The sequence below is a fragment of the Cyprinodon tularosa genome, unplaced genomic scaffold (genome assembly GCF_016077235.1).
Source record: "Cyprinodon tularosa strain WSP-4 unplaced genomic scaffold, ASM1607723v1 ctg1, whole genome shotgun sequence".
NCBI classification, from domain to species: Eukaryota; Metazoa; Chordata; class Actinopteri; order Cyprinodontiformes; family Cyprinodontidae; genus Cyprinodon; species Cyprinodon tularosa.
In genome coordinates, this window is record NW_024037781.1 from 526846 (window position 1) to 552801 (window position 25956).

Here is a 25956-nt window from a genome sequence, read left to right on the forward strand (position 1 = left end):
TACTTATATAGCGCTTTTTAAAGTCAGGAGACTTGACCCTTTACACTACATTCAGTCATTTAACCATTCACTCACACACTGATGGTGGCAAGCTATATTGTAGCCACAGCTGCCCTGGGGCTCACTGACAGAAGCGGGACTGCCGTACACTGGCGCCACCGGGCCCTCTCACCGCCATCAGTAGACAATGCAGGTGAAGTGTTTTGCCCAAGGACACAACGACACTGAAGGTCGGAGCCGGGGCTTGAACCGTCAATCCTTCCATTTCAGGGCAAATTCTTACATCCGACACCACAGTCACCCCAAATAAACAGCCAATCCACTTTTGACAGTACCCTGAGCAGATTGGCTAATGTTTTGTAGGCCCCACAATGGCCAGAGTTTATGGTGGAATAATGCCAGCCATCAATTAAGGCATTTTGGATTAATCTGGACAAGTTCAGCGGATTGAAAGGAAATGCAAGCAGTTTTCAGATTTTATTTTTTCTGTAAGGTTTAGTTGACGTGTGACAAGATGTGAAAAGGTTTGAGACGTATAAATATTCTTTCCAAGCTATTGAGTGTGATTGTCAGGGTTTATTTTCTTGTTTTCTGACCCAACTGCGACACAACAGTTAATAACTAAAGGTTACATCCACATTTCTCGGACATGAGACGAGCACGGCACCAGACTTGTTCCTCATTAACATTATTCCATATAACATCAGACAAGAAAGGAGCTAAAAGTCAAACTTCGAGGGTTGAGACATTTAAGATCTACTACTGGATCTTACAGTTTGACCCTGGCTTGGGGTATAAGAGGCACTCGCATTTCTTTTAAGTTTCCTCTCCCTTCTTATTTTCTTTACACATTTCAGATAATTACTCCATGAGCACATCGGTCTGAATCATGTAATAAGATGTGCTGCTCCACCACATATTTATACATGAATGCAAGAGGCAGCTAATGAGTTCTTGGGAAGGAGATAAATTATGTGGTGTACGTGAGAAAAGAAACTTTGTAAATGTCAATTAGAAACACTGTGAGGTCTGCAGCACCCGACTCCATCCGACTGGGATAAGCAACGTCCATGTGCAGCGTTTCACCTGCTGGACGGATGCAGACCCGTTGACGAGGCTTGAGACGCCGCTGCTCGTTTGATGTGCGGATGAATCGTGTAGCCTTGATTTCTGCAGGGAGGCTGCCTTGTCGTGTCGCTGCTTTGTAGTTGTGGCAACATCGACAGAGGTCATTAATCTTCGGCAAACAGAACATTGATTCAATCAACCGATTAAAATGCAAAAGCTGTTATTTCTGTACAAACTCTGGATTCAAAGCAACACGGGATACACAGTCTCTGTATTAATTGCTTTAATAAGCAGATCCTGAATGCGTTAACGCGTGCCTGCCTTATTGTCACTGCCATTAATTTGAAGTGTGGGATCACAGTATGACAATATCTCCTCCTGTGATATTTGGAAGAGTTGATTAGCTTCTAGTGCTGCAGTCAAAGAAATTGGAGTAAACAGAAAGTCCCAGAACAAACTGGTGCCAAATTGGCTTTCACAGTGAGAGGCTGGCGTCATGGTTTCTCTCCTAACTCTGGTTTTAGTTTGGTAGTTTTATCACATATGCATTAACAGGGTCAGTTTTATGTATTAGGGGAAACTAATTTAAACCCTCACACCGTCTCCATGGTGATAAATCTGGCGAGAGGAGACAGAAAAAGTAGAGGCTTTATAGAGGAAAGCAATAGAGCTATGTTGTCTATCTGCTGCTACCCCCTGCCATTCAGCAGGCTGAAAGAAAGACATAACTGGCTGTTAGGAAGTAGTTCCTTTCTCAAAGAGAAAGCTAGTTATTTCTGGAATAAAGCGTGCTTCTATAATGTAACCTGGGTGTATATTTTTTCTCCGTTCTCCTATCCCCTTTATCTCTTAAATCTCAGTTTTAATATCATGTCAGCGATTCTGGTGAGACTACTACACGGCCAATCGCTGTTGAGTATCAGGATCACATGTACCACCGCTCCTTGTGCTTGAAATGTAACAGATGTATTTTGAGAGTCTTCAGCTGTCTGATAAAAAAACTTGAAGAGTGATTTTAATTTGTGGCATTAATGTGAGTCCAAATGGTAATTTCCAATTAAATAATTAAAGTTTTCACCCTTTGAGAGACTTGGAGAGCTTTTGCAAGGCAGAGTGGGTAATTATGTGACGCAGGGGTCTGCAACCTTCCATATCCAAAGAGCCATTTTACCCTAAATCCAGTTGTTCAGAGACACAACATATGACATATCTATTTTTTTTTTTATTAAACACAACCTATTTTTTTGGTAAATATCTGCCATAGGAAATCGTCATCTTAAACAGGTTATTTTTTAGCTTTTAAAATAAGGAAAAATTAAAACATTCATTAAAAATTAAGAATGGATTTTCTTCTATGGGGTATTAATTAAAGTAAAACTAGGGCTGCAGCTAATAATTATTTAGCAAATGATTAATCGGTTGATTATTATTTCGATTAATAATTGGGTAACCAAAGGTTTCTTAAAGAAGATTTTTTACAAAATTAAATAAGACGAAACTCAAACTTTCCACTTGTGGAGACACACAATTTTTTTTTAAATCTTAAATGCAAAATGTTTATATATATTTATTTACAATCTTGCTATAATTATTGCTCTAAGCGGGTCACTTTATCAGCTAAAAGAATATTTTAAAGACTTGATACTCCAGTTAACGATTAATCCATTATTAAATTAGTTGATGATTAATTGATTAATCACTATTAATTGTTTCATCCCTAGTCCAAACCTGCTGCTCTGGAGCCACAGGTTGCAGACCCCTGATGTAATGTAGAGATGATGGATTCTGAGAACTTCTGACAGAAAAAGACTGATTGCTCAAGTTGAATCAGCAGTAATTAAAACACAACATTAGTTTGCGTGTCTAGCCTTGACTCATGCAGCAGGGATATTGTTTTCTACTCATTTATTTATGGATTTTTTTTACTATGAATTAATTTTTTCTCAAATTTCATGCAAAAAAAATAAAAAAATCAGAAATAATTTATAATAGTATCAGAAACTTGACATATAAACATGGTAACTCAGGTTTCTGCAGAGGTATAAATCCAGCTTGGTGACTGAAAGCCCCAAAGCTAAAAACTAAATAAGTCTTCTGAAATCAGCTTCAGGTTAACTCACTAGTTCAACTAATTATACCCATCCATGCTTAAATACAGCGAAGTTGAGGAGTGAAACAACAAACTGCAAACCTGATCCCTGCTGTTGATGCCTGAACAAACAGCCAGTATGCAGACACTATAAATGCCTCGCTGAGACGGAAAGAAGCCGATTTTAAAGCTTCTTTCTTCAGTAAAAGCTTCCACAGAGGAGCAAAGCTGTCTGTATAACCTGGAAGCAAACATGATGCATCCTTTGATCGCATCATAGGTGAACCATGACTTCAGCATGACGCAGTTAAATGTTGATGAACCAGCAGATTAATTTATGCATTGTGAATCTGTAATGAAGTGGGATGTGGACTCTATCAGGAAATTCATATGACAGCATCTGAACTTTAGTTTGAATGTCACTTAAGCTTTAGATGATGTAGATTATTTAGTCCATTTGAAACCTGGATTATATATATATATATATATATATATATATATATATATATATATATATATATATATATATATATATATATATATATATATATATATATATATATATATATATATATATATATATATATTTTTTTTTTTTTTTTTTTTTTTTTTTTTCATACAAGGCCTGTAATATGTGTAAACTACTTTTCTTTGAGCCATCAGGGATCAAAATGAGAGATAAAAACAAATGTTAGGACAGATGTTAGACTGCAGCTGAAAAAGGCACCTATTATTTTAAATGTTAGAAGGAGGAATCAGTTGTTGAAAAAAAGAGGATTTAAGTCATTAATAAACTTAAAGCAGGAGAAACAGGAATATGTGTTGCCAGTTTGTTAGAGTCCAGTAAATATCCCCTCTAGAGTTAGGGTTATTTTTTTGTTGTTGTTTAAAAATTAGCTATTTTTAATCTGCTCAAATATCTTTTGTCTGCTTTCTATCTTTTTTAAACAACACATACAAAGTGAAACCAAACAGCTTTAACCCTCATCATAAGCGCTAAATCAAAACCCCCTCAAAAAGATTTTAACTTTTAACTTGATGAAAGGAAAAAAGGTCAATTCCATAAAAGTGTCTAGTGCTCAACACAGTCTCACAATAATGGCTCTGGGTTCATTCGGCCCTCCACCATTTCTTAACCCCGTTTCTCACCATGCAGGCCAGCCGACATTTTAAACTACTGTAGGTTTTAACACATTTAGGACACAATTCTAACAACAAAAAAGACCCTAAATAAAAAAAACATAATTAAAGAATTATATATTTTTTTTATTCTGAAATTTAAATATTTGGCTAAGCTTCTAGAGAAACCATGTATGATTGTAAAGAAAAAAATAGGGAATAATTTAACATTTTTAGATCTAAAGTTGTGTATTTATTTTAGCTGTCTAATTCAAAAATAAGACAAAACCAGCATAACTATAAAATTATATATATATATATAATTTTTTTAATATATAAATTATGTTTTTCTAACTATTGACAGGAGCCTCTAATAAATAAAAAAGCCACAATGATTCATTTAAAAGATGGATGCATAATTAAAAAATGAACCATTTAATTAATTTTCAAATAATAATCTGCTTTTGAATAAAAATAAGTTCAAATTTGAGAAACTATTTGAATGAAGAACCACCATTTTTGGATGAATATAGGGATAAAACTAAAGGATATTTTCTAAATTTTTAAATTCCAATTATGAGCTTGTACTGTAAATAAATGCACTAAATATAAAGTTTTTGAAGGGAATTGGTCGATATATTAACGGTGTTTTCAAACATTGAGTGTCAAAATGAATATATTTTCACCAAAAAATCTGAAACAGAGGTAGAAAATTGCAAAGGGGTGACATAAAGAGTAATCTGCAGGAATGTGCTAGAAGATGAGAAACTACAATTGTTTTTTGTTTTCTTTCGCACTGAAAACTGACTCAATGGTAACAGTCGGATAATGTCTTATAAATGCTACTTCTTGCGTATTAGCTGCAAACACGCAGGACCTTTAAATTCGCTTCACTTTCACATAGTTATACTTAGAAATCCTGGACTACACCTTGATTAAAATGGTCCCAGTTACACAGGCTCTAATACCCTGTTTTCTTCTTTTGTTTTCAAGTACTTGGGAAGGCATCAAGAAAAGGGAAAAAACCTACAAGTCCTCATGAAGGAGAACACCATTTGATTAAGCTAAATCTGCTACCCTATGTAAACACAGACTGCTACCATGGTGCTGCAACACCTGCAAACTTTAGTTACACTCCCTGTTGCTACAAATTGGAAATTCATTATAAATGTTCCTGCTAGCTTCTTGATGAGAGTCGGATGGTGGGTTCATCTTAGATGAAATGTGCTTTTTCCTAATGCTATTGGATGTAATTTCCAAATCCTAATTGATCGATGACTAAGCTTCCCCTGAATCGTCCCTGTTTGGTATTTAAAACGTTCTTTCTCTAGTGTTTGCTGATGCTTTTAATGTACTTAGAGATTGAAATCCAAGCGGTCGATGTGGAGTAGAGTACAGTGATTGTGTGTCTGAGCGAGCGAGCAACAGAAAGCTATTAGAGGAAGGTAGGAGCCTCGTGAAAAAAAATAAAAATACAAACGTGAGCGTGGATTTGTTGTGTTTTTTTCATTTTAGATTATTCAGATGTTCTTTATCTCGCTGTCCCAGTTCACCCAGCTCAGCAGTCCAACTTTCCACTCTTCTTCCCCCGCCACCAACTAGAGTGCTGTCCCTCTGGGAGGACGGTGAGGAGGACGTTCAGCCCCCAATGCTGTCCAGTCAGAGTTTTCAGCCGTTACCTTTTTCTAGCGGTTTTGTTATTTTTGAGAGCGCAGCAGCAGGGCAAGTCTGTGGTTCTTCCTGGCGTCCAGTCAGCCAGGCGGGGAGGCTAAAGAGGCGAGTTGGGGTTATGTCTCCTCCTTACTGGGTTTGCTGACTGGTTTGCCGCCATTCATGACCACGGGCTCACAGGTTGTGCTTTTGGAAGGCGGGCCCCCTGTGAGCTTAGGCACCGCCTCTCCTACATCGTGCAATGACGGCTCTCGGTACATTGCAACTAGAGAGAGAGAAGAGGAAAGAGGAGAATGCTTTATTATAGAACAAAAGATAAAATAACATAAAAAGCAAAAGCAAAAATGAACTCCAGGCTTGAACCTTCTATGGGTTTAGGCAGGAAGTGGGCAGCTGGTTTAGTCTTCTTCACCCTGTTGCCTTTCATGATCTGTCCCTCTTTATTGAGACCCAGAAACCACGCCCGGCCCGACTCCTTTTGCCTGTACAGCATGGAGCTGTAGATCACGTAGTAGTTCTCGAACACCGACTCTTTAAACTTGCATTCAGGCGTAAACAGTTCCTGAGAAGACAGAGAGAGCATTATTTTACTGCATTGTCATCACACAGCAATTGTCCCTGCATGTCACCAAACTGATAGGTACTGAATTTGACTAGGCCATACTGACACATGCTTTGCTTTTATCTGAACATCTGGATGTAAGCTTTTTTTGCTGCTGGAAGGTGAACCTCTGCTCCTGAAACCTTTGTAGCCAGTAACATCTTCCCAGGAAGTCTAATGATCTTCCCTGCTGTTGCTAAATAAAACAAAAATATCCCACTGGGTCCTCACCGAACAGAAATATCTATTATGGATTAGCTAAAAATATTAATTTAGGAGCATCTGAGTTAAAGCTGAAGTCTGTAAGTTTTTAAAAATCACTTTTTTGTCATATTGGCTAAAACTGTCCCTATGCCCAGACAGCAGTACATGTGATATGTAACCTGTGAAAAAAACTGCTTCAATTGGTCCCGCCTACTGCCTGTATTTCAATCTGGAAAGAATAATTCGGGACGAGTCAAAACAACCAATCACAGCCAGAGGAGTGTCTGATGGAGTGTCAATCACAGCTCACACACGCTGAATCCCCCCCCCCTTCTGGTCGCATGCGGTAGCCGCGCAGATGCTGTGAGAGGGGTGGAGCTTGGAGGTGGGGCATGAGTGAAGCAGAGAGGGTGGGGGAGTGGCGTGAAACCTGTTTTTCTTCAAATTTTCAGTCGAAGTCTGCTCTCTCCTCAATGTTACAGACTGCAGCTTTAAGGTCGCTGAAAACCCTAATTTTCCTCCCGGTTCATTAATATCTATTAATTTGAGACATAAAAATCAAAGTAAATACACTGAGGTTTGTGGGGAACAAAAAAAAAAGATTGAATGTTTTTGGTTGTAGGATTCAGCAGAACAAAAGTTCTGATTATTTAGTATTTGGATAAAAAGCTGCTATTCTTTCACTGAGGGATGCAAAGTTGAAAAATAAAAACCAAAACCAGCCATCGGATTGATTCCGGTGACAAATAGCCCCAAACATCTCATCTAGCCACCCACATCTGCTCAGCTGCTATGAGTCAAAACTGTCTCCTCCATGGGCGGCGGTGCTTCCTGTTTTAGTTCTAGGACATGTTGTCATTCTGAGCAGGAGGAAAATCACATCTGCTCGCTGTCTAGTGCTACCAACAGTCTCTGCTACTACAGCAGGACATCTTAGCATCCTCTTCTTTTAGTAAGGTCAAAGAAGGAGCAGCTGTGAGTAACTGCTCTGGATTTACACTGTTTCATTCCTAGATCGCAAGTTCAGTATTATAAGAGTAGAATAACATCATTATATGTGAAGAAAACCAGTTATTCTGTTACATTTTAGGTAATTTAATGTGTGACTCTTTATAATGAAAATAACAGCTTAAACAAACCGTAATTTTTTAATAAAATTACCTAAATGTTCAATATAATGAGGTAATTAATCTCAAGCTGCCATGAATTTTAATTGTAAACCTGTCCTCCATTTGCTTCTCTAATGTTTAGGCGGCTTAGTATAGATTTTTAGACTATTATATAACTATTAATAAATTACTCTGATAATCAAAGTTTTCACAAAAAATAAAACAATAGGTATTTTCAGGTCCAACAAATAAAGATATAAGTTGGATTATTTCAGTTCATCTTATATTATACCATTGTAAACCCAGTAGATTGCTACAGTAAAAGAAGCTACACTATCTTGGCTATAATAAGTCAAATCAGCAATAGCGCTGCTTAATTTAAGGAAAATATTCAACTCTATGAGTTTTAGCACCTCAGTAACTCACAAAATAAACAAGATGTGGGAACTAAGGGCCTTAGAGCCCAGCCAAGTAAGAAAATGTCATCCCAGTAATATAAGCTGTTATTTTAAGATAATTAAAATACAAAATAAGTTTAGATAGCTTGAGATAATAAATTAATAAAAAATATTAGAAGACAGTAAGCACATTTTTAGATTAAGTTTATTAAGCTGCTAACTTCAAACAACAAACTCAGCTATATAACAGTATTTTATTAGGTTGTTGTACTGGAATTATTTTACCATATGTTATTCAAACTATTACAATGATTTACAGAGCTTTTTTTTTTGTTATTAATTAAATTAACCGGTTCTCTGACAACAGCTTATTCCTTCAAGGTTGACCAACTTGCTACCATAGTACCAGTATCTAAAGATATTTGATTCTTCAGAGGTTTTCCTTGACAAAACAGGCACAACCTTCTCAACATGGTACGTTAATTAAGCTGTTATTAACTAAATTAGCTTTGATTAAATTTAATGGGTTAAGTTTTTATTACAACAAACCAGGGAATTTCATCCCAAGATACGTAAATCAGGTTGTTACCTCAACTATTGTTGCCCAAAGTTACTAAGCTTATTAAAGGTATAGTGGAGGAGTTTCGCAAGTTTTTGAAAACTCCACTTTAAAAAACAATGCACATGCAAAATGCTCCCAAGAGGGAATGCCTATTAAACATGTGCGAAAGCATGCACAAGCCCATTTCTCCTCGTGCATGCTCTGTTTAAAAGTTGCTGTTTGCATCGCTCATACATATAAATACATATAAATACATACATATAAATGGGGACGAGCATGTAGGACAGCCTTATGTAAATGTATCACCAGACAATAAGGAGGACCTAATTTTCCATCCGGAAAAAAAACCCATCTTCCATTATACCTTCAAGCTGTTGAAACTACTTTATCTGAAAGTCATATGGAAACGGCTGTTCCAACCGTTGCATTTCCGAATTTCTCCTGAGTGGTGCCCGACTTTACATGAGTGAATAAAGTGAATGTGATTGATCGATTATCCAGGGGGGCGAAATTGTTGTGGCGGAAGGTTTGAAAGCAAGTTTGATTGTGGCCGGTTTGTCTGAAGCATCTTGCTAACCAATTAGCAACTTCGTGCTAGTAGGTTCCCAATGGGAATTTCCATTGGGACCAAGTAGCACTTAGCATTGACACTGTCAAGGAACGCTATGGACAGCGGAAACATGCAAGAGGAGGACAGTTTTGTGTCAGAGGTCGTGGATGAGTCTCCTCTATCATATATAGATACATCGGCTCCTCAGACCACCTTTCTGTGATGCTAATTCCTGCATACAGACCCCTGCTGATCAGAGCAAAACCTACAGTGAAGCAGGTGAGGGTCTGGACGGAGGGGGCCATGGATGCACTCCAGGACTGCTTTGAATGCTCTGAATGGGACATGTTCAAATCAGCAGCAACATATGACAACAAGATCAATGTTGATGAGTACGCCATGACTGTTTCAGCCTACATCAACCACTGCATCGAGGACGTCAGCACAACAAAGACCATCACCACCCGAGCCAACCAACGGCCCTGGATGACTGAGGAGGTCCGCCACGCGCTAAAAGCACGGAACTCAGCCTTCAAGTCTGGTGACAAGGAGGCACTGAGGACAGCTAGAGCCACCCTGAACCGTGCCATCAGGTTAGCAAAGCGGAACCATAACCAGAAAATCCAGCATCTGTTCCACGACGCCAACAACACCAGGAGCATGTGGCAAGGCATACGGGCGATCACAGACTACAACACGCCCCCTGCCCCGGTGGATGAAGTTGATGCTGACTTCCTAAACGGACTAAATAACTTCTTTGGGAGGTTTGAGGCACTAAATCGCACTCCAGCAGTGAAGGCTGTCCCACATCAGGAAGAGGAGGTTCTCTGCCTTGACACAGCCGACGTGTGGAAGACTCTGAGGAGGGTCAACCCGCGGAAGGCCCCAGGTCCCGACAACATACCTGGGCGGGTGCTCAAGGAGTGTGCAGGTCAGCTAGCTGGTGTCCTCACGGACATTTTTAACACCTCGCTGGAGCAAGCCACAGTGCCAGCATGCTTCAAGTCTGCCTCCATCATCCCAGTGCCAAAGAAACCTCAAGTCACCTGCTACAACGACTACCGGCCCGTCGCACTGACTCCCATCATGATGAAGTGCTTTGAAAGGCTGGTAAAGGAACACATCGTCTCCAGTCTCCCCCCAACACTCGACCCGTTCCAGTTTGCCTACCGGCGAAACCGCTCCACTGAGGACGCCATCTCCTCTGCTCTTCACCTGAGCCTGGCCCACCTGGAGGAGAAGAACACCCACGTGCGGATGCTGTTCCTGGACTTCAGTTCAGCGTTTAACACCATCATCCCACAGCACCTGGTGGGAAAGCTGGAACATCTGGGCTTCAACACACCCCTTCGAAACTGGCTGCTGGACTTCCTCACCAACAGACCTCAGTCAGTCCGGGTCGGTCAGAACACCTCTGATGTCATCACCCTCAGCACGGGCTCCCCTCAGGGCTGCGTCCTGAGCCCCCTGCTGTTCACCCTGATGACATATGACTGCGTCCCCAGGTTCACCACCAATCACATCGTGAAGTTTGCGGACGACACCACGGTGGTGGGCCTCATCAGGGACGACAACGACCGGGACTACAGAGAGGAGGTGGAGCAGCTGGTGGACTGGTGCAGTGAAAACAGTCTGATCCTGAACGTGGAGAAGACGAAGGAGATCATCGTCGACTTCAGGAAAATCCGCCCCCACCATGCTCCACTGCTCATCAACAGCTCAGCTGTGGAGGTGGTCAGCAGCACAAAGTTCCTGGGGGTGCACATCACGGACAACCTCACCTGGACTGTAAACACTTCATCTCTAGTGAAGAGGGCACAGAAGCGCTTGTACTTTCTGCGGAGGATGAGGAGAGCCCGCCTGCCCCCGCCCATCCTCACATCCTTCTACAGAAGCACCATAGAGAGCGTTCTGACCAGCTGTCTCTCTCTGTGGTGTGGAGGCTGCAGAGCTTCTGACTGGAAGAATGTGAGGAGGGTGGTGAGGACAGCGGAAGGAATCATTGGGGCTCCTCTTCCCTCCATTAAGGACATTTCATCACAGCGCTGTGTGTCCCGAGCCCGTAATATCATCAAAGACCCCTCACACCCCCACCATGGACTGTTCTCCCTGCTGCCCTCTGGAAAGAGGTTCCGCAGCATCCGCTGCAGATCCACCAGGTTGTGAAACAGCTTCTTCCCCACTGCCATCAGACTGTTGAACCTTTGATCCACAGTCCGAACTCTGCGCCTATTGCACATTATCGGGCATCAAATGCTGCTGAACTTTTAACTTTTAGCCCTTTAAATTGTTCATCTCATTGTATTTTTCAATAACGCATTTTTTGCACAGATGCCATTTTGCACTGAACCACTGCAGCTTGCACACTGTCTCTTGTCCTCTGCGCTGTTCACACTTTGACCACTGCTGCACTTTTTGTATTTTTCTATGACTCGTGCCATTTGAAATATCAATGCAACGTTCATAAGCTGTATGTAACGCAATTTCGTTCTGTATGCACCCTGTGCATACAAAATGACAAATAAAGAAGTCTAAGTCTAAGTCTAAGTCTAAGTCATATATCTTTTAATTAGATGAGGAAAGCGAAGACGAAGTTGTTGTGGAAGAGGACGCCAGGGCAGCAGAAGCTTGGTTTGGTGTAGAAGGCTTACAGCCGTACATGTTTGAGCCCTTGCCTCGCAGCGCTGCCTGTTCTGTTAGCTCTATGCCTGCCGAAGAAACAGATGTCCATCCCCGTGAACACTGGGATGGAGCTCAATGGTAAACTAAATAATGATTCTTATTTCAACCGTTGCGTATATTAGCTGCGACACATGAATCAAGATGCTATGACCGAAAAAATGTGATTGACAGGTGACCCTTGACATATGATTGGCCGAATTTAGGTGTACAAGGTGACGTATAACTAACTGGCCTGCATAAGATAACGAAAAAAAACCACAGAATTTTAAGACAGAATTTTTAAAAGATAGAAATTTTCTAACTTTTGGGACAATATCGTCTAATAAAGAGTACATTGATATACAAGTTTAAGACATTTAAATTGAGAAACTAAAGTTTACCCTCTTGATAAAGAAAACTGTTATTTTGAGATTATAGAGAAATTAAATGCCAAACCAGATAAATAATAATCTTCAGATGATGTAATGAAAATATACTTCTAAGCACATCTTAAGCCTGGATAACTGTTTATTTTGAATTCTGCCAGGGTTAAAAGAGAGAGAAGATTAGACTGAAACATGAGAACTGTCAAAGAATGTGACGTTAAACTTATCATAGAATGAGCTGAGATTTTAAATCAGAAGTTCACATATCTGTACTGCGTCTCATTTACTGAACTCTGTATGCTTGCTTACCAGACAAAAACTGATCTTTATACTTTTACTTTTTTTTTTTTTTTTTTTTTCAAAATCCTGATGAACCTTTATTTCTACCCTGTAAGATTTAATGACATTGAGATATTTGGTTTGGTTTGTCTAACAATCCTGGGTATCATTCATCAACCAGGAGATTTTAATAAGAATTTAATGAACAAATTGATGCATCTGTTGTCGGAAACAGGCCATCATGTAACTAGAAAGCTCCCACCAACCCAAACAAAAGCTCCCTCAGGTCCCTGGACCCCGGACAGGGAAGCGTTTGTCAAGACTGTCTCTTATTGGTTCCTGTAGGCCTCTCGTCAGATCCACAGATGCATTTTCATTCAGCTCAGGTCGGTCGGTCCGAGTCTCATAGCAACATGAGGAAGAGAGGCGACACGGTAGCTGTGGCAACCAACCAGCACCGAGAGGGAGGGGTCAGCGGGTGTTCGTCTACAGGGAGGCCTCCGAAATAAACAAACGCATAAACACTCACATTGGTAATCTAACAGAGCAATAATGTGCCACATCTCATGGTCTACCACATCCCCTCATGATAACAGGGGAGTGACACGGTTATTAAAGGTGTAGGCGGCTGCAGGGGGATCAGACGGCACAGACACACACTTGTGGCTCTGGGGAATGAGCGGATGGGAGGTACACAGGGATGAAATGTGACTTTAACCACTGGTTGGCAGCAAAACAAGACAGGTGATAATCAATGAATGAATACCACATTTTTTCTCCCCCCGCTGTCATTAAAACAAATGATTCTGATTCATATCGACAGCACGTTTGCTCCCTGAACCACTTGCCATTTTTCATTTGAATAACCTAATTATAGATGTATTTAGTCCTGACCTGCAGCCCTGGATTCATTATTCATTTGTGTAAGAAGCTCTTTGCTGGTGGGCATGAGGCACAGCCAGAAACATATTAATGCTGGTCAGTTTGGCCATACATCATTTAATAGCGCTTTTAGAATAAAAGAAATGTGATGTCGAAGGCAGAGCGACTCTTCCAAAGTGGACTGGGAGAAAGAATAAGTGAAGTGTGAGAATGAGCCGGGTGGAACCTCCTGGCGTTACAGGTGAGTCATTTTGACAGAACTGCCCAAATGCGTCTTTGTCGTCATTTCTAAATAGCTCTGTTCACAAGCTGCCCACAGACAGGAGGCAGGCAGGAATGAATGAAAGGATTGGAGGGTGGGGTGTGCATGGAGGGTTGGTGGAAATTGGGACATGAAGGAGAGGGGAAGAGAGAATAAATCAGCAAGTGAGGAGGATGACACCTTCTGATTGGAAAAACAGCAGGGGATTCTATCGCTCTCTCCCTCCCTGCCTGCTCTTATCTTTGTTTTTCTCTCATCACTCTTCCTTTTTATTTTATCTCCACACACTGCAGCCATGCGGCGCACATTCTGCACAAATGGACGGACGTCTTTATCTTTTGAATGCCTCTAACGTGCAAGCTTACCAGGCTGAACTGTTCACCAAACAGTCCTGATGAACCAGAAGATCCTATTAGTATGTTAAGGCGTCCTGCTCTGAAACACCCTAAATCAATACAGACAACACTTTGTCCCTCGACAATTAGAGACCTAGAAATGAAGAATTTGTAGAAAGGAAGGAAAAAGCAATCTCAAGTTTTGGCGCAGAGCATGCCGAAACTAATAACATAACTTGGCAACTAGATGCGTAAAGCTGCAACGGTTTGAAAGCGAGAAATTTTCCAGCCAATTTTACAGTGCAACAATAAAAAACAGTAAATAATTAATCCTTTGAATTAATTTTAGTAAGCTTTTTGCAATTTACCTAAGATGCAATAACGACCAATGACACGTTTTTGAAGTTATCCTGATGAACGGTGTTAAATAAATGAATGAATTAAAAACTTCCGATCCAAGGCTGCGTGATCTGGTTTAACGCATTAAGGCTGAACTCAATTTTCTCCTGAAGATCTGATTGTCATGGATGAAAAAGCAGACAGGATGAGTCATTAATGTTTGGTTGAAACTGTCAAAAGTCTGCGGTTATCTTCTTCTGCACAATTAAGCTTAATTTTGCATCTGTCTTTCACATTAAACTCCCACAAAAACAACAAAGTTTTGGGTTGCGATAATAAAAAATGTAAAAAGTTTGATTTGATATTAATTTGTATAAATGCAAGTAGAAGTTCTCTGTTAAAGATGACTAGAACTGCCTTGGCTAAGAGTTTCGTCTTCTAGAGTCTACGGTATATCCTGAAAAATCTTTAGAAAGATCCTATTCAGCAACGAAGTTCCCAATGAAATCATGTTTACCTTTACAGACCATGAGCTCTATAGGAAGGAAGGAAGGAAGGAAGGAAGGAAGGAAGGAAGGAAGGAAGGAAGGAAGGAAGGAAGGAAGGAAGGAAGGAAGGAAGGCAAATAAAAGGAAGGAAGATAGAAATGAAAGAAGGAAGCAACGAAAGGCAAAAAATGAAGGAAGATAGAGATGAAGGAAGGAAGCAAAGAAAGACAAAAAATGAAGGAAGGAAGAAAGAAATGAAGGAAGGAAGGAAGCGAAGAAAGGCAAAAAATAAAGTAAGGAAGAAAGAAATGAAGGAAGGAAGCGAAGAAAGGCAAAAAAGGAAGGAAGAAAGAAATGAAGGAAGGAAGCAAAGAAAGGTAAGGAAGGAAGGAAGAAAGAAAGAAATAAAAGAACTGGGTAAGGACAAGTAAGAAAATAAGGAAGGGAGGGTAACTAAGTAACTAAGGCAGGACAAGAAAAAAAAGGAAGGAGCGGAAAGACAAGGAAGGAATGAGAATAGGAAGGAAGGAAGGAAGGAAGGAAGGAAGGAAGGAAGGAAGGAAGGAAGGAAGGAAGGAAGGAAGGAAGGAAGGAAGGAAGGAAGGAAGGAAGGAAGGAAGGAAGGAAGGAAGGAAGGAACTGAAAAAATAATTGAAATGACCTGGAAAAACAGTAAAAACATATAGCAGTCTCTTCCAGACAGTCTAGAAACTCTCCTCTCATTAAAAAATGTCATTCACTACAGTGAAAATGGAATCTGTGTGGGCCCAAACATATTGCAAAAACCATAATGTATTTAAGTGTTACTGAGTAGTGCAGAGGAGAAAAAAACAGTTTTAAGTGAGAAGAGGAGAATCATAATTCACACCAATTATATTAGCAAGAGAGCACCTGTTTTTAACTGAAGTTTAGCCTTTAGGAGACATCAGAATCACTACTTTTCATAAGCCTTCCTGTAGAATCTAATTTAGTTCAAAATACATTTGTTTTTCTTGTTCTGTGGTCTTTTTGCGTAACGATACCAGAACAAAAGTTGTTCCGCATGGACGTACTGCAGTGGCGCGTGTGCATCTGTGTGTCTGTTTGTGTGCACTGATCAGCAAGTGGGTGTGTTTGTTTCCAACACCAGTTATTATCACAGCACTAATTACCCAGGGGGATTGTGGAAAAAAAAAAATCATTCTACAGAAAGGAGCCCTAGAGAGAAAGGAGGAAACAGAAGAATGGAAAGAAAAGTGTTGGCTTAAGAAAAGAAAAGACGGAAGAGAGTGAGGATAACCATGATTTTGATTGATGTTGCTTAACACTTCTTATCTGCACTAATTCAGCTAATAAAATCTTTTTTGAGGTCAGTTTTGCTGTAACTGCCATTCCAGGTGTTTCTAAAGAACTTGTTTTAAAGCTATCCAGCATTTAGATGAATGGAGATAGACTTCAATGTCTAGTTAGTAAATTAACTGAGCAGGAAATACTGAGGCATCTACTGTACTGCTAATTTGCACCGAAATTAGTTCTAGATTTGGAAAACCAGAAAATAACTGCAAGCTATAAAAAGAATACTTCCCTGGTGGAAAATTAAAACTTGAGATACCTTTTAGTTTTTAATTTGTGCTGAATTTAAGCTTGTTCTTATCTACTCCTGTTTTACACCAAGAAGACGGGTAAAAAAAGCTCATTTTCAGATGAAAAAATGATTGAAGAAAAAGCTAACCCTCATAACACTATATTTCCATACATAAATTATATTTATGACAGTAGACAGTTTATGGACAGTATAATGTGATTATATATATATATATATATATATATATATATATATATATATATATATATATATATATATATATATATATATATATATATATATATATATATATATATATATATATATATATATATATATATATATATATATATATATATATATATATGTTTGTTTGTGTGTATTAAATTTATTGCAATGTGTTATCCAGAGGAGGGGAAACGTAAGCAGCCAATAGCATCAGGGGAACTAATCAATTTATCTTGGTAGTTTTCATTTTATAAATAATGTAGGCATTCAAATTGAACAATAGGATGCATAACATGAATGGAGAGAATAATTTAATCTGATTTGTCAGAGGAAAACTGGTAGATTCAGATCAATTGATTGTTTTTTTTATTACATAAATGCATGTCAGCTTTTCACTTTTCACTATTTAAACCTGTTTGTTCAGATAATTGGGATATTTATTTTCTGCCTGTTCAATTACATTTTGCTCAGAGATTATGCTGTGACATGTCAAATGAAAAATATAATTTATCAAAAACTTTTTTTTAAAACATCAGCTGAGAACAGGCTGCTTATTCATTTCAGTTTGGATTTCTTTTCAAGTAAGTCACTGAGTGAATGGTACACCATATCTCAAAGAAAAGCAATTTCTCATATTTTTTATCCGCATATTATTCGGTTTGCAGCTAATAAGTCGGCAAAAAAGGTTGTCAGTCATTCTGCCCCTCACCTTGTTATGATTCTAATTTAATATTAAACCAACTCAATGTATTTTTATGAGTATTTCTGTCCATAGTTAATCAAAATCTACCAACCCACCCAAAGAAATGACCTGATGTGCAACAGTTAAGTACAAAATAACAAGGTGATAGCAAAACTAAAACATTTTGCTATGTATTTTGATGAGGAAAGCTGACACAGAACTGGAAAAAAAAAAATAAAAATTAACTGGCAAAAAATGGGGAATATGAATAATAGCTGCAGCCTGGATATGTCCCCCATCCCATTGCAGAGAAAGAAAAAAAACATAATGGTGAATACATACACTCAGCATACCTGAAAGCAATTTATAGAGACCGACCAACCTTATGGTTCAAAATTACAATATTGGATTATTTATTATACCAACAATTGAAATACAGTAACAACTCTGCATAAATCACTTTAGGAAAAAATCTCAATAAATTGTTTTTGCAGTTAGAAAATTATGTTACTTCTTTAATCACAGGTTATTTACTCAACCATACATCAAACATTTAATCTAATTCAATAAAAAATACTTTATTAATCTCAAACTCTGGCTGAAACTTGTTAATCGTGAATGATATGAGTATGATCCTCACAGTGCTGTCGGCCTTTTTCCAAATGACAGCATGTCTGTGGAAGCTGGTCTATGATGGCATCCTCAACTCCAAACACAGAGATAAGCAAACTGCATGTACATTTAGCGGCCACTTCTCCTTTTGCCTGCAGAACTGTCTTAATCTTTTGTGGCATAGATTCAACGAGGTACTGGAAACATTCCTCAGAGAGTTTGGTCCATATTAACACGATGGGAAACTCTGGTTCCACCACATCCGAAAGGTGCTCTATTGGTTTGAGCTCTAGTGACATTGGAGGCCATTTGAGTACAGTTAACCCTTTGTCATGTTCAAGAATGCAGGAGATGATTTGCGCTTAATGAAGTGGTGCATTATCCTGCTGGAAGTAGCCATCAAGAAAGTAGTCAACTAAGTGTGCTATAAAAATACCCCCACACAATTACACCACCAGACTAAACCTACAAAGATCGATCGGATCCATGTTTTCATGTTGCTGACGCCAAATTCTGACCCTACCATCCGAATGTTGCAGCAGAAATTGACACTCTCATACCAGGCAACATTTTTCCAATTTTCTATTGTGAGTTGTGTCAGAGATAGCCTCAGTTTCCTGTTCGTAGCTGGCAGGTATAACACCCAATGTGCTCTTCTGCTGTAGCCCATCCGTATCAAGGTTCAATTTGTTGTGTGTTCAGAGATGCTCTTCTGCATACCTCATTTGTAAAAAGAAGTTATTTGAGTGATGTTTGCCTTTCTATCAACTCAAACCAGTCTGGCCATTCTCCTTTGACCTCTGGCATCAACAAGGCTTTTGAGTCCACAGAGCTGTCACCTATTTCTTTGGACCATACTGGGTGGTTGTGCGTAAAATTGGCAGTAGATCAGCAGTTTATAAAATCCTCAGACAGGCTCGTCTGATAACAAGAACCATGCCAAATCACCTTTCTTCCTCATTCAGATACTCAATTTGAACTTCAACAGATTGTCTTGACCATCTCTACATACCTAAACACATTGATTTGCTGCCATTGGATGGCTGATTAGAAATTTGTGTCTGGTGGCCAACGAATTGGCCTCTGAATGTATTTTATCATGGACTGAACTTTAAAACCAGAGATTCCGGCATTTTTTGTGCTAGCTGCTGAGTCGCAGATTCGGCATGTTGTCAATAAACGCTATTTTAAATCACATCAATCTGTCTGCCTTAAATTCTAAGTCCAAAGTTCTGAGTTTTGACAATAATTTAAAACTTAAAAAGTTCTGTTACACAAAAGCAAAGCAGGTTAAAAGCAAAATGTAATTTAGTCTTCAATGAATCATCTGTAGTGGATAAGATCATTTTCCGTAAGTTCAGGTCTCATTTCAATTTTTAAAGTCGGTCCTGTGGTACTTCAGAGTTGCAAATTGTTCAGTGGTGTCCTTGAAGAGCCTCAACAGTTTCCAAGTAAGTCTTTTATTCTATAGTTACCAGAAAATGTACTCGTTTGTCATGACTCATATGTTCAGACGTCTATTTTCTGTGTAACTTCTCTATCTTTTCATCTCCTTGGATGTAGACATTTGCAGGGCTCGATCTGTCTGAGTGCTGCACTGTCTGTGTTATGAATGGAGATGCACACCTACGTACCCAGACGTGTGGCTGACACACACTGCTTGATTTGTACAGAGAACACATCTCCGTGTTTGTTGAAAACATCCTGTTCTAAGAAAAATGAGGCAGTTCAGACGGATTGGAGCTGTATGAAGAAAAGAAATGACAGGAATACAATGTTCTAAAGGACATAAAGCCTCTGATTGGGCCACAGCAGCCCAACAGAAAAAAACAATGTCTGCATGCTCAAAATGACTGTATAAAGGACTTCCCATAGCTCTAAATGGAAAAGGAGGAATTAGTAAGTAAAACAGGTGTAATTTAATCTTTAGGGTTGAAGATTGAGGCAAGAATAATCAACCTGTCTGAATTTTCCATATTTACAGTCTGAGCAATAACAAACAACAATGAGAACCACACCATCATGACTGTAAAAAGGATGGCAAGGAGGTATTAAAGTAACTGCACAGGTTAGAGAGGAACCTTGCCTATGGCTCCCTAACCAAAACCAGTAAAAATATCAAATGGTTGGTTGGGAGAAAATTGAAAGAAGCCTTTTCAGCCCTATCATCACAAAGTCTGCACTAGACTTTACTCACCCCTGCTTGCCTCAGTCAGATGAAACAAAAACTGGACTTTCTGGTGACAACTACCCCAGGATTGGTCTGAAACAAATAATAAACATATGGAGAAGCTAACCGTGCCAACTCCTGGTTATGGTGGAGAAACCCTAAAGCAGAGGTCACGGATTAGTAAACCGCGATCCAGACCCACCCTACTAGCTAACCCAAACCCAACCTGATTTGAAACATTTATAAATTACTGCATGTTGTCCAACTAACTTCACTTGCACCGCTTCTCCTGTTAACATGGTAAAGCCCTCTGGAGCGCCCGGGACCAGGCTACAATACAAATTAGCCAATGAGCTGTGTCAGTCTGGGTCGCTGCCGGGCGATGGGAAAGAAGGAGAAGAAGATGAGAAAAAGAAAGCAGAGAAAGTGTGGACTGTTGGAAGAACTATGGTGAACTTGTAAAAGAAAAGTTAAATGCTGTATTCAAAAATGACCCTGCACATTTGGTTCCAGCATCAACATAATCCAAAACAAATATCGATCCAGGCTCATGAATGAGCATGTGCCTGAGAATGGCTTTATAGCCATTCAAACCCAGGTTCTAAAGCCTTGCAGATCAGCCTAAAGCCCATTTCTGTCATTAAGCTATAAAAATGAAAAAAAACTAATGAACGGTGAGTTCCGGTGTTTTATAAAACATGTGAATCAGAAAATTGTCTATATACCAAACCTAACAATTGGTGTTCTTTACTTCAAAAAACACTTAAGATTTCAAAATGAAAAAATGTTCAATTTTTTTTTTTATTTAAAAAATCAATGTATAACGTGGATGCATAAACACCTAATTTTATTTCAGTGTTAAATTCTGTTTAAAGTAACAGATTATAATTGAAAATGCATCTGGACCTTTACTGGTTGTTCTTTGTTCGGACTCTTCTAAAGCACGGGTCACCAGTCATTGCAAGTGCTACCAATACTGACCTATGACCTGGAGGGGTCAGCATTCACTTAGACTTCATACAAAATGAACATATTTTTATTGTTTCTTTTAATTTCTAATTTTATTTTAGATATTGTCATTTGAAATCTCTATTAATGATTAGATGCCCGATATCATTAATATGATGAAATGCTCTTTAAATGTTTAAAAAAGAAGATCAATTGAGTTACATAAAATTCCAAACTTAGTCCAATGGGGAGTTGTTTTCAGCACCCCACATGTGGTCCTTGTGGGCCGCGTTGGTGACCCCTTCTCTTGGGTTGGGGGTTTTAGAGGATAATAAACTCCTTATAATAACAATACATTATTTATAAAGATTTGGTGAACTCTACCAAAAGAACTGAAAAAAAAGGTCAGAGGGTTTCTGAACAGGGTAATAGATAAAAAGTAGAAACAACCATTATTGTACTAAATTGGGGAAATTCAGTCATTGCAAACAAAAACAAAATAATTCTAAGGTGCAAAAAAGACTAAAGAGCTAGGATATAATTCAACAGGCTCAATTCAAAATGCAAACAGCACATAATCCAACTAATACTACCATCCTATGCTATTGGAAAACTGTCTAAAAATGCAGTTATGCAATAAAGTAAAAAAAAGTCCATCGTTTGCTTGGGACAATTTTTAATTTTTCTGATCATATTTTTTGGTAAATTAATTATATTTCTTATCAGCCAACCATGGCATTTCCAAGAAACATATGTCATACTTTACTTACTTTAAACGTCAGTAAAAACTTGTTAATATGTATGCAAAAATTTACAAATAGGAGTAAATGTAATGTAAAGCTTTGTGTTTGGTATATTAGTGAAGCTGAATTGTAGAGTAGCTGTAGAGTTCCTATACTTATTTTTTATAAGAAGGTATAGCATTGTAATAATGTAGTCCCCATTTGGAAAACACTTTCCACTGGGCCAGTAAAACCCATTCTTGCTAACAATTTTAATGGAGGAAAATAAAACAAAAACAGGGACACATATACATATGTATATGTATATCTTAAAGGAAGAACCAAATATATACCAGACTTATTTAAGTTGTAAGAAAAGCATCATTCCTAGAGTTTTTAGTTCTAACTCTGTTTCTCTAAAAGGTTAACAACACTTTTTTTTAATGATTACTAATAACGACTGACTAATAATGAGCTAACTGTAATGCATAAGATTTTTTTTTTTACTAGACTACTAAATCATTTAAAAAATTAAGTTTAGTAAAAAAAAAAATGTTTGTGCTTTTCTGGGCACAAAAACCTGAAACAAATAAAACAGAGAATAGCCCAAAAAAAATAATATTTTAGAGTTAAGGTTAAGTTTAAGCCAACTTTTCACAGAAGCTGCGTTTGTGTCCTCATGCACACGATGAAGTAGATGGTGAGGCTTAGAGAGAAACACTGCAGCATGAAGATGAAGTGGATCCATTTAAATAGTTTCACTTGCCAGGGTCTGATGTAGGAATGCATTTCCATTTTTAATACTGGTGGTCGGCAGAAATTCACCTTAAAAAAACATGAGGGAATCAACAGTGCTTGAGTCTCCATAATTAGCAAGATACTGCACACCACATGCATTAATTGCATAGAACAGACTTTAAAAAAATGCACCTCAACTTGCCTCCTTTCACACAAGAAAAATGTGTGAAAATACATTGAAAAATGTAGAAACATCTTGAGTTCTATTCTCCGGATCTCAGGTGATGTCCTTAGGTCACAATGATATACGGAGCACATTAGAGATACAGTACAGGAACCAATAGACAGAATTTGTAGGACCTTCATACACAGATAAGACAAAATGAAGTCCATGAATATTGGTTCTGTTTCCTCTTTTTACCTCTGAGTCATCAGGTGGTACTGGTTTACCAATAAGGGAACAAATGCAAAAATAAAAAAAGTGGAAAGGTAAAACACTTATTTAAAATATGATTTCTTTTTACCTATCAGTTGAATAAAATATATATATATATATAATTGTGGGTAAAACATACAATTTACATTTTAGGTCTCAAATAAAAGTTATTCTACTGAGAAAATTAGATTTATCAAAATTTAAATATAACAAACACATGATGACTTAAATTTATTGAAAATGCTTTACAATTTACATCTTTATAAGGTATTAATTTCCTTAAGTATATTCACTTGAAATAAGAATATATTTCTATTTGTTTCTCAGTTCAGACTACTGTTAATAAAGTAATTTTACTGTTTTCCACAATTTAATGATTGAATACTTCAGGGTCCTGTAAAAAAATAATAAATGAGGATATAGTTTGTTTTTTGTATTCTAGGTTACAAAGTTGTGTATATTTACAAAATATATTAAAGACATTTTAAAGGGAATTGAAAAAAAGTATGGCTGCAGTGGGTAGGAGGCTCCAGGTTCGATTCCCAGGCTGGGCTCTTTCTGCATGGAGTTTGCAGTTTCTCCGTGTGCATACGTGTGTTCTCTTTGGGTACTTAGGCTTCCTCCTACAGTCCAAAAACCTGACTGTTATGTCAACTGGCTTCTCTAAATTCTCCATAGGTGTGAGGGTGTGCATGAACAGTTGTTTGTCCTCTGTGTCTCTGTGTTGTCATGCAACCCCAGCAGGGATGAAGCATGACAAAAAATGGATGGATGGATGAAATAAAGAAGTTTTTGTAGGTAAAAGATGAGATGTATTGTAATCTGTTCAATATGTGCGGTAACAGACTGTATTAATGTATATATTGTAGTAGGAGTGTAAGAAGAAACAGCAGGTGCAGCACCAACGGGAATGTGTTACAGGAGATGTGCACAAACTTTGTGAAGAAACACAATTTCCTCTTTCACCTCTCTTGTGACATGCTCCCACCTCATCCCAGCCAACACCGAGGGGCACACAGTTGTCTCCTTTCATCTCATTCACACACAGTCCCAAACTCATCAGCACTTTTTCCCCCCACTTTCCCCAGCATGCCTCATAATTATCACATTGCAGCTCATTGCACACTACGCCATCTGTTACTCGAACGCATGCGCGCCCTAACGCAGCAACAAGGCGCTGCCAGATGCTGGGGATATTGAGTTAATAAAACCTATCATGGAGACCAAATTTGCAGTATGTCTTTAACTCTGTCAAAAAAAAGACGATAAGGAGTTCGTCCTAAAGCAGTATTATTTCATCATCAATATGAAGCTAACATTCTGATGCAAAAACTTTATCTGGAATATAAACCCTCTTCCTTTAAGCTGGAAAGATGATTTCAGTTTGACATTTTCGGTTCAAAAGCAGAATAAATTCCTAATGGAAAAGTAATAAGCTGTAGCCCAGAGCATATTTTACAACACATGGTGTGTGTGTGATTCTGGAGCTCTGAGGGTGATACTAAAATGTGTTGAAGACTGAGAAACATGAGCCTTGATGTACTGAAAAAAATGGTTTGAAGTATTTCAACACCATAAACTTATAGGAGGGTTAACAGATTGGGGGAGACACATTTATGGGGAGTATGGGAGGTGCTGAATCATCTGGGAATTGGCTACGCTAACAGAAGCACCAATCGGATCTAAATTTATTTTTTACCCACTACTGAGAACGGTTTACTGTAAGTGTTAGGTGCAGAAAAACTTCAATGAATCTTAAAACCTCTGATTTTAATGTACTTTTGATGGATTCCATATAATGTAGACCAACATTAATGATTAATTCTAATATTGAAGGGGACATCTATTGATTTTTTTGTGCATTTGTATTAAAAAGAAAAAAAAGGTTTTATATAATAATAATTTAACTTTATTGATCTCACATTGGAGAAATGTACCTATGCATTTAACCCATGCCCTTAGGGAGCAATTTGGGGTTAAGGGTCTTGCTCAGGAACCCAGAGTGGAGGCTGTAAGGGATAGAACCAGGCACTTGCAATGTTCTCAGAGCACAAGCGCACTGCTCTAACCAGTAGGCCAACACACACCCTAAATACTGGATCGGATTTCATTAAGGGCCTTCAGAGTAAAAAGGGGCACTAAAGAATTTCCATACCTGTTTCCAAAAAAATCAATTAAAATAAATGTATCCTTTCCCTCCACTTCACAATTTTGTTAACCTTTTAGGGCTTCTCACACAATACCTACATAAAACTCTTTGAATCTTAAGTTTAAATTGTGAAAAACAGAGAGGGTTGCGGGTGCTACCACAGTGCAGCATGTTTTGATACCCCCTGTTCCATTGCCGATTACATTTACGTCCGTATTTTGTATTTATACCCTGGATTATTGATATTGCTAATCTTTTTCCTTCTTTGGTACAAACCAAATGGATGCTCATCACTTTTATGAAAGCAAAAAACACGCACCAGCAGATGAAAAATAAAGAAATGTAATTAAAAAGGAAAAATATGTGCTGACTTCTGCAAACGAACTCCTTGGTTTTTGATATTTTTTTTCTTTTAACTGGAAAACGAGATGCATGAGTGCTCTAACACCCAGCATTTTACAGAAAAGACTGCAGAGAAGTGATCCTTGTTGCTCTGAAGTTAAAGGCACTGTGGTCTGATCTGTATCGACATCCTGTCACCTCCATTAAGCCTAGCTTGGGCGGAGGAAAAACTAACCCAATTTGTGTCCAGTAAACAAGCAGTTCACTTCATATGAAGTATACAAAGTCAAAACCAGAGCTGCAGTTAATTTGAGATGTGCACCCTTCTAACGTTTAATGAGCATCTCTACAGGCTGGTCACA

The 25956-nt window shown here is 38.5% G+C and overlaps 1 protein-coding gene across 2 annotated transcripts in view; it reads right to left on the minus strand.

Annotated features, from left to right (window-relative positions):
- Positions 1-4656: 4656 nt before the first annotated feature.
- The window catches only part of LOC119777390 (fibroblast growth factor 14-like), an 84739-nt gene continuing 63439 nt past the window's right edge, over positions 4657-25956 (minus strand). Inside the window, exons 4-5 of one of the 2 annotated variants that reach the window (XM_038276286.1) lie at positions 6311-6509; positions 4657-6212 (exon numbers count right to left, since the gene is read on the minus strand). In XM_038276286.1, coding sequence (XP_038132214.1) covers positions 6064-6212; positions 6311-6509 — 348 coding nt within the window. In that variant the 3' untranslated portion in view covers positions 4657-6063. The remainder of the gene's footprint in view (positions 6213-6310; positions 6510-25956) is intronic. The other variant, XM_038276359.1, reaches the window with a different exon arrangement.